We start from the raw sequence: 16,582 nt of genomic DNA, 5'->3' as shown, positions 1-16,582 counted from the left end.
TACCCATGGTGCTGCTGCTGCTGCTGCTAAGTCGCTTCAGTCATGTCCGACTCTGTGCGACCCCATAGACGGCAGCCCATGAGGCTCCCCCATCCCTGGGATTCTCTAGGCAAGAACACTGGAGTGGGTTGCCATTGCCTTCTCCAATGCATGAAAGTGAAAAGTGAAAGTGAAGTCGCTCAGTCGTGTCCGACTCTTAGCGACCCCATATCAAGGGCCAAAAGGCCAACCTACAACATTAAGACCTTATGTGATAAATGCACCCCTTAATCTAATAGAAAGAGACTTACTTATGCAGTGGCAAACTCAGATATACATTCCACATTTTTCCTAGGGGCCACTGCTCATTTAACAAACAAAGCAATTATTAAAATAACTTGGAAGAATGATGAGCCTATTTGGACAGAGCAATGGCCCCTTACGAAAGATAAATTACAGGCTACTAAAGAACCTATAGACACACAATTAGAATTGAAACATATCAAGGAATCTTACTCTCCTTAGAACTCTCCTATTTTTATTATAAAGAAGAAATCTAACAAATGGTGTCTCTTAACAGTCAGAAAAGTTAATGCATCTATGAAACCTATAGATGCATTATAACCAGGGATCCCATCACCTACTACTATTCCTCAAAACTGGCACATTATTATTACTGATTTACAAGATTGCTTTTTTAATATACCTTTACACTCTTTAGACCAGGATAAATTCACCTTATCTCTCCCTTATCCTAATCACATTGGGCCTCATAAAAGATTTCAATAGACAATGTTACCTCAAGGTATGCTTAACAGTCCTAATATTTGTCAAAATTTTATACCCAAGGCTTTACTTCCTATATGACAGCAATTCCCTCATGCATGTATCATTAATAATATACTGTAACTACAAAAGGGAGAAATGATATTTTTGACACTGAAAATATTCTTTAGACTCCAGAGAAAACTGATTAAATTAAAATCTTTTTTGAAATTGCAAAACCGATTCTTCTTACACATGCAATTAGGAAAAGGTTAACTTGTTAAAATACATTTTTGGAGCTCCAATTCTGCCTGGGAAACAAAGACAGGCCTAAGACAAAACCTAAAATTAACTCTTATCATGTCCTTGGGATACACAGCCCACTCTATCTAGGACTCCAGCCAAAAATGAATTGGTGGAATTAAAAAAATAAAAATAAAAATAAAACAAAAAGATATTTTAAATTTCAAGTAGAAAGATATGCCTATCTATCTAAAATTATCTATGTCTCAATATATGTCTTTGTTTTTGGATAATATGAAGTTAATAAGCTCTATTTAAATTCAAGTTAACATGAACTGAAAAATATTCAATATTAAATATAATATTTAATTAAATATAAACATATAATTTAAATATAATTGGTTGCTAATCTAATTGAGACATGTCTTAAATCATCAACATTATGTAATACTTTTATTTGCCTAGGTTTAAGGTAAACTAAATTTGTCAACAAAAAGGTAACTCTTTATATATATAAATATATAAATGAAATGAAAAGTTTTAGATAAACTCTATTAAAAATAATTATATTTTTAATACAATAATCTATTATTATAATCTGTTATTATAATCTAAAATAATCTCTTAAGATTGGGGTAACTTAAATTTCTAGAGTTGTACTAAACTAAATAAAAGTTTATTAAATAACTAGGTCATTTCCAAATGAAATAAGATTTTAAAACATTAATTATTGAACACTAACTTCCTCTTATGAAAAGTTTTTCTTACAGAAAAACTAAAGAGACTTTAAACTATTAATAAATATATAAAATATATATTTATAAAAAATAAATATATATTATAATATATAATATAATATATATATTCACCAATCTATAAAAATACTAACATACAAGACACTTCATAGTTGCTAAAGAAAAAAAAGATATATGAAATGGCAAACAAAATGATGAATACAAAATATAAACAGGGTTTATGACAAATGAAAGAAAATTTTATGATAAATGGATTTAACTCATTACCTTGAACTTTCTTCCTCTTCCTTCTTACATGTCTCAATCAATACAAATTCTTCTTTTATAGGGGCCACACCTCTCTGAGGTGAAACTACAGAACATGTTATAACCCACGTATTAGCTTACTTTGCAATAATGAGAACGCCTAATTCTATAAAAACAGACAATGGCCCTACCTATATTTCTAAACAATTCAAACAATTTTACATTCATTCTCTATTAAACAGATTACAAACATTCCTTATAATCCACAAACACAAGACATAATTAAACAAACACATTACACACTGTAACTACAAATAGGAAATTAAATAAAGAAAAATACACAGGAACACTTTATCTTCCTTATCCAGAGCAGATTTTACTAGATTCTGATGCAATATATTTTTTAAGCCTATAACTACTGTTCAGTTCAGTTCAGTTCAGTTCAGTCACTCAATTGTGTGCGACTCTTTGCGACCCCATGAATCACAGCACGCCAGGCCTCCCTGTCCATCACCAACTCCCAGAGTTCACTCAGACTCACATCCATCGAGTCCATGATGCCATCCAGCCATCTCATCCTTTGTCGTCCCCTTCTCCTCCTGCCCCCAAGCCCTCCCAGCATCAGAGTCTTTTCCAATGAGTCAACTCTTCGCATGAGGTGGCCAAAGTACTGGAGTTTCAGCTTTAGCATCATTCCTTCCAAAGAAATCCCAGGGTTGATCTCCTTCAGAATGGACTGGTTGGATCTCCTTGCAGTCCAAAGGGACTCTCAAGAGTCTTCTCCAACACCACAGGTCAAAAGCATCAATTCTTCAGTGCTCAGCCTTCTTAACAGTCCAACTCTCACATTCATACATTACCACAGGAAAAACCATAGCCTTGACTAGACGGACCTTAGTCGGCAAAGTAATGTCTCTGCTTTTGAATATGCTATCTAGGTTGGTCATAACTTTTCTTTCCAAGGAGTCAGCATCTTTTAATTTCATGGCTGCAGTCACCATCTCCAGTGATTTTGGAGGCCAAAAAAATAAAGTCTGACACTGTTTCCACTGTTTCCCCATCTATTTGCCATGAAGTGATGGGACCTGGATGCCATGATCTTTGTTTTCTGAATGTTGAGCTTTAAGCCAACTTTTTCACTCTCCTCTTTCACTTTCATCAAGAGGCTTTTTAGCTCCTCTTCACTTTCTGCCATAAGGGTGGTGTCATCTGCATATCTGAGGTTATTGATATTTCTCCCAGCAATCTTGATTTCAGCTTGTGTTTCTTACAGTCCAGCGTTTCTCATGATGTACTCTGCATACAAGTTAAATAAGCAGGGTGACAATACACAGCCTTGACGTACTCCTTTTCCTATTTGGAATCAGTCTGTTGTTCCATGTCCAGTTCTAACTGTTGCTTCCTGACTTGCATACAGATTTCTCAAGAGGCAGGCTAGGTGGTCTGGTCTTCCCATCTCTTTCAGAATTTTTCACAGTTTATTGTGATCCACACAGTCAAAGGCTTTGGCATAGTCAATAAAGCAGAAATAGATGTTTTTCTGGAACTCTCTTGCTTTTTCCATGATCCAGCAGATGTTGGCAATTTGATCTCTGGTTCCTCTGCCTTTTCTAAAACCAGCTTGAACATCAGGGAGTTCACGGTTCACGTATTGCTGAAGCCTGGCTTGGAGAATTTTGAGCATTACTTTACTAGCATGAGATGGGTGCAATTGTGCGGTAGTTTGAGCATTCTTTTGCATTTCCTTTCTTTGGAATTGGAATGAAAACTGACATAGCTTTATTTCTATTTCCAGTCTGTAAGATTCTTAAAACAAAATAGCATCAACGTCAATGCCTATTTCACAATACAAAACAAAAACAACATAAAAAGGACACCATTTGCCAAATTAATTATTTGTTCCTAAGAATATCAAAAGTGCAAAACATTCACCTTCTTTTCAGGTCTGTCTTGAAAGTATAATCATCTTCCTTGACACACTGAACAGAGAGATTTAACAGCTGCCAGGCTGCATTTCTTTTCAAGGACAAGGTCAAATATATCTGGATATGAGCAACATTTCATTTATCAAGTTGTTCTGCATCAACTTTCAATAATTTCACTTAGGAAAAAATATTTGAATGTTTGCTCCTAATCCTTTGCCCCAAATAACACTAACCACTTAAAACACAGTCAAATCCAATTCTTTTTTTTAATATATCAGGAAAAATGTATATACTGAATGAAGAGAAAATCAAGCCATTAATTCAAAACCACAGCCAAATACCAGTCCCAAACAGATTTCTAGATGATTTTTTTCTTTTGGACTGAAATATTTCCTAAGAATGTTTTCATCATTATCGCTTTCCTTTCTTTCTATAACTATTGTTAATATAGCTTCATTTATTTTAAAATTTTTAAACTTACCTCAAGGAGATATTTTGACAAAAGCAGAAAAGCATTTTGAAATGTTAAAGGACACCTCCCTTCCTTTGCCCATTTGATATCAAGACAGGTTAACTAATCTATGGAAATCTAAGAAACTAATTTTACAGGGAAAGGGATATGCTTCTATTTCTCCAGATGGATCCAACGAACTCATACAACTTCCTCTTCAGAAGATTCAACTTAAGGGGGCCCCCAATGTTCAGACTAGAAATGATACAACAAAAACCTCACGAGGAAGGAATTCCAAAACAAGCCACGGCGACTTTAAAAATTTCCAAGAAACACCGCACTCAACATCATCGACCTTATAATCTCCCTACTTGGGGACAGATAAAAACCCTTACTAATCAAACTGAAAATCTGATTTCTCAACAGGGAATGCCTCGGAATCCTGAAAATATTTTTCTTTGCTATGCTTGCTTTGCTTGCTTTTGCTTTCCCCACTCAGGGTGACTTGATTGATCACACTTAATGGACTTATGTACCTAACACCCCTTTTTTATTGTGGGTTTTAGAATGGACAGATATAGGAGCAATCATATCCACTAATGACTCAACACATATGCCCCCTCCTTGGAACTTGGAGGGGCCCTCTTATCCTGAAAAAGAAGAAAAACTAATTAATATCTCTCTAGGTTATGAAGTCCTTCCGTTGTATATTGGCCCAACAGAATTATGCATAAATGTTAGCCGACAAACTTAGGCTTTCGCCCTACCTCTAAAAGAGGACTTTTGGACACTGCTTGGATTATTTACTACCCTTTCTTTGTCCGTGAACCATGTTTATACTACTGAAACTTTAGGGAAAGAGTTAAGGAAAGAAAAAAGAACACTATGCAAAGGGTTTACTAACAAGAACTTTAAATATATTCTTTCACTGGGACAAATGTCAGGCCAAATCAGGAAAATTAATGTTTATGGCTAATCATATGCTAAAGCTGAAACTCCAATACTTTGGCCACCTCATGCGAAGAGTTGACTCATTGGAAAAGACTCTGATGCTGGGAGGGACTGGGGGCAGGAGGAGAAGGGGACGACAGAGGATGAGATGGCTGGATGGCATCACCGACTCGATGGACATGAGTTTGAGTGAACTCCGGGAGTTGGTGATGGACAGGGAGGCCTGGCGTGCTGCGATTCATGGGGTCGCAAAGAGTCGGACATGACTGAGTGACTGAACTGAACTGAATCATACAATTGTTTGTTGAGGACCCCGTAGTATATGGTTATCTAACTGCGCAAATGATATTAACAACACTGTGTGTGATTATGTTACTCAAATAACATAGGAGGTTACTAATACTACAATGCAACAATACCATGACAGAGGACTTCTTGGGTGACTTGACGGTGGAATGCTCCCCCCCCTTCCTCGAATCGTCCTTGATAAACAGATTGGGCCTAAACAATGAGATATCTGGAAACTTGCTGCAAGCACTGAGGAACTTAGGACTTGGACTGGACTGGACATTTGACAGGGACCAAACATAGTCATAGGAACTATTTCTTTCATTATAATCAATCATATTTTATACAAGCCTATGTTCTATGTAAAGAGGTGCCCTTTACTTCTGTTTTTATGATGGCGGCTTGGGTGCACATTTGTTTGAAATGGAACTTCTAAAGGCGCCACATGCATTTTAATATCGTTGTCCATTGAATGTTCTGTCAGACTATCGTCGAGCTGAGGCGTGGCATTCAAAGGTAGGGAATTGGTGTGGCACTGGGCCGCAGCAGCCTGCAAGTTGGTTAATTTGCACCCCTGGGAGGAGTTTTTGAAGCTCGAAGCACTCTTGTTTGTGCATGAAGATTCTGCGCTGCTGTTGGTGCACTTGGGAGCCTCCCCACTTGGCCTGCTGGAGCTGGGGGGCTGCACGTTGACCTGGACTGAATAGGCGCTCCGTCCTGGGCAGCAAGTCATGATCCATGCAAGCCAGATATCCTCCCTGTTGACACAATGGTGAACCACGATGAACGCACTGCGGCTCAAACACGTGGCTCCAAAAAAGAAGCTAAAAACCAAGTCCAAAGGGTAATACAGAGAAACAGCCAAGGCCCCAGACATCCACAGGGCGACATACAAGAGCAAGGTAAGGCTGGCCCCCAGAAGCTGAGCATGGAAAGTGTGTTCGTTTTCCAGAGCTGACGTGGAAATCAGGGACAGAGACATGGAGTCCTGATGACTGACTTCTCCGTTTTCATTGGCTGCCAGCCGCTGCTGGCCCTCGGTGGGCTCCTTCAGCTCATATTTGCGCTCAGGGTGTCTTTTCAACTGAATAAATATGCTGAGAAAGTGCATACAGTTTACGAAAGTGATGAAGCTGGCGGCCCGTAGAAGGCTCCCAAGGAGGGTTCCATGCCACCCAGCAATAGGGTGGCCGACTGCCGTAATTCTTGATGTTTGCTGCTGCAGTGATGCCACAAACTATGATGGGTATACCACCACCGATCAGGTAGAACCTGAGCATTGGTCTTGGTGGAGGTGGCAGCTCATCAGGGTCCTGGCATCTTTTGGCTTTTTTAGTGACTTATTTGTAGATGTTCCGAGCTGTCACTCCCACCCATAGTACTGTAGCAAGAGTGGAATAATAAGGAATAATGAAGAATTATTCCAACTGCTTGGCAGATGCTGGCATTTCTAGTTTGACTTATTCCTCCCACAAAGACCACACAGGTCAGAAAAATATGAAAGCACAAATTCACAAGCATGTGCCAGCCTTTGAGACTGATTCTAATCAAACTGTGATGGTATATGGAACTGAGGAAGACCGCTAGGAGGCACAAGAGAAGAACGACAGCAGGAGTGTAGACCACAGGCTGCCTGGGTATAGAATTCGGATCCCGTCAGATCCATTTAAACTGCATAGTTACTAAGGGAGTAGCACTGAATGGTAGTGATATTTTCATCCGAATAGAGTATATGGCATCCATCTGACTTCCAACCTCCTTGTCCACTCAGCAAATCGAAATCCCACTGGGCAGCCACAGCATCTGCTCCATGGGCAATTCGACGCAGCGTCACATTAACGGGGATGTGGTGGGTATCAACGTTCACACCATAGGGTGACCGTGAGGTTCGGCAGCGTGTCCGGGGGCAGGACCTGCGCAAGCTCCAGGCTACTGCCCACCGCCTCGCCCTCGGCGGCGCCCGCCGCCCTCCCGGGCCCTCGGGGCCTCCCGTCGTGCTTGCAGCCCGGGGGCAGCATCACGGCCCCGCCGCCCAGCAGCGCCAGCGGCAGCAGCAGAAGGGGGCGGCGGCAGGCGGCCCCGCGGGCGCCCGGGCCGTCCCATGCTGCGGGCCGGGCGGCCGGCCGGGACCTGCGGGCCGAGCGACGCAGCGCTAGCCTAGCGGGCCGCCCCGGTGCCCCGGCGGACTGGAGCGCAGCGCAGGCCCCGCGGCGCCGGGAGTCTCGTGGTGGCCGGAGGACGCGCCCTCCTCGGCGCCGACCTGCTCCTTTGTCCGCAGCTGCCGCGCTCGGCCTTCGGGGAGCCGCGGGGTCACGGCCGCGTGGGTCCCAGAGCCGCTCTACGGCCGGGCGGGAGCGCCGCTGCTTCCTCCACCTTCTCCTCCCATCACGTATTTTTAATATTCTCCCTTAATACAAATAGAATTGCTACTCCTCCTACTGCAGTCACTGTTAGAGTTTTAAAGCTTCAAAATGCCTGAAAGCCAACTCAGCCTTATTTATCAGTATTAAGAATGCTGGTCACCAAGTTTATCTGAGGCCTCCTGAGAAGAAACCAGCCACTGCTCACGCTGTGCCTAAGCCAAGATGGGCTGGAGACTCCCCTGACCATGCTGTCCTTCTGACCTCTGTACATGCATGTGCTAAGTCACTTCAGTAGTGTCTGACTCTTTGCCGCCCCATGGAACCTTAGCCCGTCAGGCTCCTCTGTCTACAAGATTTCCCAGGCCAGCATACTGGAGTGGGTTGCCATCTCCTACTCCAGGGGATCTCCTCGACCCAGGGATTGAACCCGCATCTTTTATGTCTCCTGCTTTGGCAGGCAGGTTCTTTACCGCTAGTGCCACCTGGGAAGCCCTCCAGAGGGCTCATGATAAGAGGTTGGAAGCCAACCTGTGTGCTTTGTGCAAATCACACTTCCTACCTGGAATGCTCTCCCATTCTTCTCCACCGGCCCACATGTGGTCTTCCTTCAGGACCTGCCTGCTCAACAGGAATCTCTCGTTCATCCCTGCCTTCACATCCCAGGATTTGAGGTGGAGAAGGGAATTCACATTTACTGGATCCCTACCACACGCATGACAAACACAGTATTTTATAATTCCTCCACAAGATGTGTGATATGCTCATTGTATAAGTTTAGAAACTGAAGTTCAGAGAGTCTAAGGAACTCACCCCATTACTCAAGTAGCAAGTGTTAGAAGCAGGTTATAAACCCATAACTGTGTCTGAATATGAAATGAAACAATACATCTGGCAGTACAATTCTAGAACATTTCCTCTACTGTTACATTGTTTCAGGGAACTGTTATACCTCCAGTGTTATTCCATTTTTCACATAGTTGCATATATTTTCCTAATTTGATGCTATGTTCCTTCATGATTGTTGTTCAGTTGCTAAGTCATGTCCGACTCTTTGCAGCCCCACAGACTGCAGTACACCAGGCTTCCCTGTCCTTCACTATCTTCCAGAGTTTGCTCAAACTCAGGTCCATTGTGTCGATGATGTCATCCAAACATCTCATCCTCTGTCCTTTATGGTAAGAGCTACATATTTATAATTTTTATTCCTTATATTTCCTTATACAGATACAAAATAAATGCCTATTTATTTGATAAGGTTTGTTTTACTTAATAATTGATATAAATTTTCTTTTGGCCACATCATGTGGCATTTGGGATCTTATTTCCCCAACCAGGGGTCAAACCCTCACCCCTTGCTGTGGAAACAGAGTCTTAACCATTGGACGACCAGGAGCACAGCACCACCCATCAGGAGAAAACTGAATTAAAGATTTGCTGAGTGTGGCCCTGCCCACAAGAGCAAGACCCAGTTTTCCCCACAGCCAGTCTCTCCATCAGAAAGCTTGCACAAGCCTCTTACCCTCATCCATCAGAAGGCAGACAAAAGAAACAGAGGTCCTTGATATAAATATTTTAAAATATCTGATTCAAAACATATAGTACCACTTTGTTCTATGTGATCCTTTTGTAAGTATATCATTTATCTCTTAGAATTTCATGATACAAAAGACAAACTCCAGCAAAGCTTGACTTCTGAGCATCCATAAAGACAACTGATAGTTTTTCATGATTCATATACCATAGTTTGGCTTACAATTTTGCCTGGAACCTGCTTTTACAGGAAATATATCTCTGCACTTGGGATTGGTTCACACCATAGATGCTGGTCCACGTGAAGGTCCCTCCTATAATAATCGTCCAGAATGTGTGTCTTTGCAAAGGGTTAGGATTAAAGCTAAATGAAAACAAACAGAAAACAAATTTGAACTCTCAGTAAGCTATTACAGAAATCTTTATCGAGTGTTTTGGAAGCAAGCAATGTATACTTACATAAATATAAACAAATATATATATATATATATACACACAAATATGTACAGATTGATTAAGTAATATAAAAGGTAGAAATATTCCTAACTTAAGTTCAGTGAAATAAAAAATCAACACTTTCAGAGATTTGGAAATTCTGGATAGGACTGGGGGCAAAATGAATGTTTCAATCATTGTGAACATTTATAGAAACTGTTCTCTCATGGTCACAGGGAATTATTTAAACAAGTCTGCCATGCTGTAATCAGAGAAGAGCATGAAGCTGAAGAAAGAGAGAGCAAGCAAATCCTAGGTACACTAGAGCAACAGATATGGTACTGAAATAAACATAATATTGACACATTTCATGTGTATAATTCCTCTCCCAGAACATTTATAGTCCCAGTTCTACTTTATATTCAAGCTGAAGAATTCAACTGATGCAGTTTAAAGGTTTTCAGGTTTAAAACTACCATGTCATTATAACCATGTTCCTAAAATGTTGTGTGCACAAACTACATACTCACAGTTGAAAGTCACATTATGGCACTTAAACAAAATACGATTACAAAGAAAGCTCAACTTCCACATTTAATACATCTTTTAATTCTTCTTACTGTATCATCTTGGAAGGAATGAGCCTGTTCATCTCTGATACACAATATAAGCTTGAAAATTTTCTACAAAATTAGCTTTAATGGAAACATTCTGCATTTCTGAAATTCTGCAATTTCACTTCAAAGTTTATATTTGAGATCATTTGGGTAAAGTGCTACAATTTTATGTGTTTTAAGCATTCTAATGGAAAGATGAGAGCCTCTATTCCATTCTCTAATAGTTAATATCAAAGGCTAAGAGTTTCAAGGGTGTTGGCCCTTTCTCCGATAAAGAAAGTGGCGACTATACTAGCTAATAAACGGCAAGAGCTAAAGGGTTCTGTGAGTTACTGGAAGAAAGTAAGACAAGATTTAAAACACCCAATTTAGTGGGGTTTTGGTTTTGGCAATACAGAATATATATGCCAACTATAGACCATATGGAAAATATCAACACAAAATCCTTCTCTTCGTTTATCCTACCCAGAGCAGATTTATTGTCCACCATCATATTCTCAAAACATATTTGAATAACAAGGGATATACAATAAGGCTTTTCATTATTCCTTAATTGTTGGAAACATTGTAAGGGTCATAAAAATATCTAACCGTTTACTTTTTGGAATCTCTTACTGGTTATAAGTTATTATTTCAATGCAGCAATGTGTTTACCCTTTGTATAAACTGACAGTTATTTTGCAGAAAAATTGATTGACTCCATACCCTTTCTCCTCAACCTAGCTGACTAAGAAGAGATTTGGCAGTAATCCAGGTTTACCAAGTGGTCACTGGTTGTTTCTGCCTCTTGGTATCTATTCTCCACTCTTCTACCCACTCCAGTATTTTTGCCTGAAGAATCCCACGGACAGAGGAGACTGGTGAGCTACAGTCCATGGGGTCACAAGGCATTGGACATGACTGAGAAATTAACACTTCTAGTAACAGCAACCTAGATTTGCCTTGGGAAAATAACCATTTCTCCATTAAATAGTCTAAATGATGGTCAATTAAAATGTTCTACTCTGTCCTAGCTAATGGATGGAATCAAACCTAAGCTAGGCCAACTGGAGGCTCTGTTTTCCTTAAAAATATTGAGAACAGTTGGAGTTGATTCACTGTAACTCATTTTTGCAAATTAAGACATTGACCCTGTCCAATTTCTAACTTTATTCCCAAACACTAACACCTTCTTTCAGATAACCAGAAGAGAGCCGCCAAGTGTGAAGTGATTTTCTTTCCTCTTGCCAGTGATTTCAGCTTGCTTATCTCATAGTAGGGCTGCTTAAAAAGAAAATTAGGTGGTTCATGTCAAAATGAACCCCTCTGCACATTGAACATGATATATAAGGAAGACACTATCAATCCAAAAGATAAAGTGTTTTAAATAGTCTTTTAAATTGTGTGATATATTTATGATGAAATATCTAGTTTCTCCATTAGCCTTCTTTAAGAAAGTTGAATAGTTGTTGAAGACATTATATCTTATGTAATGCTGATACCTGAGGCATTGGCCATAACTTCTGGAGTCAATATTTTAGAAATAAGATTTAACATTATATAATGTACATTAAATAATATTCACATATAAAATACACATATGATAATAATATACTATATATTTCCAGGGCCATATTAAAAGAGGAATTCTCTAGGTTGCTTGAAACAAAGAATTGTCAAATGGAATCACTATCTTTCAGTGCTTTTCTCTTAAAAAGTTTCCTTTCCTTACCTCTCCACTATATCTTCCCTTCTCTCCCTACCCCTACCTTTCAACCTATCTCAGATTTTAATTTCTGGAAGAAAATACTTTTTTGCTATCAATCCCTTCTTAGGAGGAAGCACCATCCTCAGCACCGTGTAACTAAATACCACCTGACTGCTTCCACCCTTAAAGTGAAAACTCCTTACACATTTATGTGCCAGCTTCAAATTTTTGTACCATGACCTTAATGGTTAGTTTGTTTTCTAATGTAAATTTATTATTTCAGCCAAGAGACTTTTTACAGAAAAAAAAAAAAAAAAGGAACGTTCTATTAACCAAGAAGTAAATACTTAACCAAAAAGCAACTTACTTCCAGAAGTTTAATCTTCCTCCATTGGAGGCATCATTTATAATAGTGCTGATTCCACCTTGAATCAATGCAGCCTTTATAATCACAGATGTAAAGCCAGCCACCATGATTCCAACTTGAAAAACATCCGTCCAAATAACTGCTTTAAGACCACCCTTTGAGGAAAAAGTACATTAGGATTAACGCTTCTACCAGACATTATTAAGCACTTACATGCTTATACACTCTTCTGGTCAAAGATAAGGAAGACACAAATCTTGACCACGAAATGCACCTAAGGGAGATAGTCAGGAAGGCAGTACTTAGATCAAACTTTCAAATATAAACGGAATCCAAAATGAAAGGTCATCCTAGCAGAGAAAACAGCATAGGCAAAAAGCCTGTGCTTAGTCACTCAGTCATGTCTGATTCTCTGTAACCCTGTGGACTGTAGCCTGCTAGGCTCCTAGAATTCAAAATACATGGCATATATATCTGTGTCCAGATATATATTTTGGAGCAAAGTGGAGTGGTGTGGGGATATTGTTAGGAAGAAAACTCCGAGTCAAATTGCAGTATCATGGATTTTATCCTATAGGCAGGACTGATAGTCAAACAGTATGCACAAAGAAGGCATGCATGTATGCTCTGAGGGGATCCAATTCTTTGTGATCCTCTGGACTGTAGCCCACCAGGCTCCCCCATCCATAGGATCTTCCACACAAGAATACTGGCGTGGGTCGCCATTTCCTGCTCCAGGGGATCATCCCATCCCAAGGGATCAAACCCACCTCTGCTACATCTTCTGTACTGGCAAGTGTATTAGCACAAAGAAGGACATACCAGTTAATGAAAAAATAAAATTGCTTTGTACTAGTCACTGCCCAAGTGTACCCCTCCAGAACCTGACCGAGTCCCTCTTTGTAGACCTTGTCTTCTACATCATCGAGCAACTAAAGTATTAAGACTGAGAGTATCACAGGTTGCACAAGACTTGCACCACTGCTAAGGATCAGCATCAGTGATAATATCAGTGCCCATGCCATACTGGTTCTTACATATTTTGACTGTCACACCTGCCTAAAGGCAATGGGAAATTATCTCAGGTTACTAAGCTAGGGAATACTGTCAGCATAGCTATAATAACATGATGAAAATACGAGCAAATTATGAAACGAGACTGGGGACCACTGCGTGGTTCAAATGAAGAAAAACTATCAGTTATGATCAATGTTTTACAAAGGATCAAAATTTACCCTGGACTGAATATTCCTTATAAAAAATAAGTTATTGTGGGAAGGAAACATAAACAACCCAGACTGCAGCATGCATTGATTGAAACTTTTAATTTTGCAAAGCAAGTGTATAGGGTAAAAGGAGAAATAAGGTTCTTGACATACCATAGTGCAGTAGAATGTGCAGACCACACCAGTAGCCACTACTACACCCCAGAGATCAAATCCCGTGACTGTAGAAGAAAAGAAAATGCATGTATAACTGTGAAATATATACCAGTACTTCTCAAAATATCATCAGCGGGAGGCTATATCATTTATTGGGCACCTACCTCTATACCCTCTTACCCTAAACTAGACCCAAATCTCAAAAAATGTACCAAAACAAATAGAGTTCAAAATTTATTTGATGAGTTAAATAGACCTGGCATCTATCCTCAGACACTATACAGGATCCAACATTGGCTAAATCAAATACATGAAAAAGCATTGATATTATAATTAAGCTGAGAAACCGCTTGATATCGGGAGGTGGTTACCTAGACTGAATGGGGTCATAGGATATTTGTTGTCATGGTTCAAATAAACACATTTTTCTACCAGTCCTTGAAAGACAAGCTGTCCATGTTACTAAAATGGGACCAAGAAAGAGAAAAGCTTATATCATTTGTTACCATTTATTTAAGAAGTAGAGGGGCAAAACTTCCCTGGTGGCTCAGTAGATAAGAATCTGTCCGCCAATGCAGGAGACATGGGTTTGATCCCTGATCCAGGAAGATCCCACATGCCTTGGGGCAACTAAGCCCATGTGTCACAGCTGCTGAGCCTGTGCTCTAGAGCGTGGGAGCTATAACTACAGAGGCCCATGCTGCAACTACTGAAGTGTCATTACTAATTCCATCACCATGGGGTCATTTAATGTTCCACAGTCCTCTGTACTTCTTGTGAACTAGATCTAGAAGCATTCTCAGACTTCAACTTTTTGCAGTAATAAGCTGCAGCTATTAATGTGTCATTAATTAATTCATTCAAATTTTAAAAAAAGAAGCAATGGGTCAAATTATATTTTTTAATGGAAAGATAACAACTCTGTGACCATAGATTTGAAAGAAAATTTTACAAAAGATATCCGATAAGGGATTGTTCTCCATATCATACAAAATGCTTAAAACTCAACAGTAAAAGAAAAAAACAAAACTGATTCTAAACCATACCAAGACCTTAACATATACCTCACAAAACAGATATAGATGACAAATAAGCATATGAAAAGATGTTCCACATCATATGTCATCAGGGAAATGCAAATTAAAACAACGAGATACTACTATACACTTATTAGAATAGTCAGAATTTGGAACATTGACACCACATGCTGGCAAGGACATGGAGCAACATACATCTTTCATGCATTGCAGGTAAGAATGCAAAACGGCAAGAGCCATTTCAGAAGGCAGTTTGGTGGATTCCTACAAAACTAAAAATATTCTTGTAATATAATTCAACAATTGTGTCCTTTGGTATTTACTCAAAAGAGTTGAAAACTGCAGTATGAAATAGTCTCCAAAAAGTTGAAATGAAGTCTAGAGAATGCTTCTAGATATACTTAAATACAGAGGACTAGGGAACATTAAATGACCCCATGGTAATGCAATCAATAAAGCCAAGAGTCTGGAAAATTAACGAGCTGAAATTTTGACATTTATAGAACATTGTCCCCAACACAATGAACATTCTGTACAAAAATATATGGAATGTTCAGGAACAGAGACCATATCCTGGGCTGTAAGACAAATCTTAATACATTTCAAATAATTAAAATCATAGTAGTTCTCTGACCAAACCAGAATTAATTTAGAAACCAATAACAAAAAGGTATGTTTGAAAATCACCAAATATTTGAAAATTATGTAACACACTTCTAAATAACCCGTGGGTAAAAGAAATCACAAGAGAAATTGGAAAATAGCTTGAACTGAATGATTAAAAAAAAAAAACACATGGTATCAAAGTCTGGGGGATGCAAATGAAGCAGTACTTACAATAGAATTTATAGCTTTAAATATTATTTTAGAAAATAAGAAAGATTTAAAATCAATGGTCTAAGTTTCTACCTTAAAAAGCTAAAAAATTTAAGCCCAAAGTTAAGTAGAAGAAACAGTAAACATAATTAATGAAATAGAAAGCAAATACATAAAATCAACAAAGCCAGAAACTAGTTCTTAGAAAAAATTCTAAAATATCAATAAAAGACAAGCAAGATACATCAAGGAAGAAAGGACAAAAAATATATCAATATTAGGAACAATTAGAAGGGACATCACTATAAATTCTATAAACATTAAAAGGATAACAAAAGGATATTTTAAACAACTTTATGCCAATGACTTGGCAAATTAGATAAAATGAATTAAAGTCCTAAAAAAGACAGTTGACTAAAACTGACTGAATAAAAACTAGGAAATCCAAATGACTATATTTATTACAGAAACTGTATCCATAAACTAAAACTTTTCTACAAAAATAAGTATCAGGCTCAGATGCCCTCACTGTGAATTTTTTCAAGCATTTAAGAAATAAATACACAGTCTTATACCTACTTCAGAAAATAGAAGAAGAAACGCTTTCTGAACCAAAGTCAGTATAATTAATACAAAAACCCTGACGAAGACATTTAAGGAAAAGTAAATTTCATGCCAATACTCCTCATAAGCTGCAAAAATCCTTTACAAAATACTGGCAAATCAAATTCACCAATATATTAAA

General features: G+C 38.8%; 1 protein-coding gene across 1 annotated transcript in view; it reads right to left on the bottom strand.

Moving 5' to 3' along the window:
• SLC5A8 (solute carrier family 5 member 8) overlaps nucleotides 1-16,582 on the bottom strand; it is a 65,314-nt gene that overhangs the window by 30,679 nt on the left and 18,053 nt on the right. Inside the window, exons 4-6 of the mRNA XM_040234895.1 lie at nucleotides 13,982-14,049; nucleotides 12,603-12,757; nucleotides 9,720-9,860 (exon numbers count right to left, since the gene is read on the bottom strand). Of these exons, the coding sequence (XP_040090829.1) occupies nucleotides 9,720-9,860; nucleotides 12,603-12,757; nucleotides 13,982-14,049 (364 nt within the window). The remainder of the gene's footprint in view (nucleotides 1-9,719; nucleotides 9,861-12,602; nucleotides 12,758-13,981; nucleotides 14,050-16,582) is intronic.

This window comes from Oryx dammah, unplaced genomic scaffold, assembly GCF_014754425.2.
Source record: "Oryx dammah isolate SB20612 unplaced genomic scaffold, SCBI_Odam_1.1 HiC_scaffold_29, whole genome shotgun sequence".
In the NCBI taxonomy this organism is placed as follows: domain Eukaryota; kingdom Metazoa; phylum Chordata; class Mammalia; order Artiodactyla; family Bovidae; genus Oryx; species Oryx dammah.
This window is presented reverse-complemented; position numbering and strand designations above follow the sequence as displayed.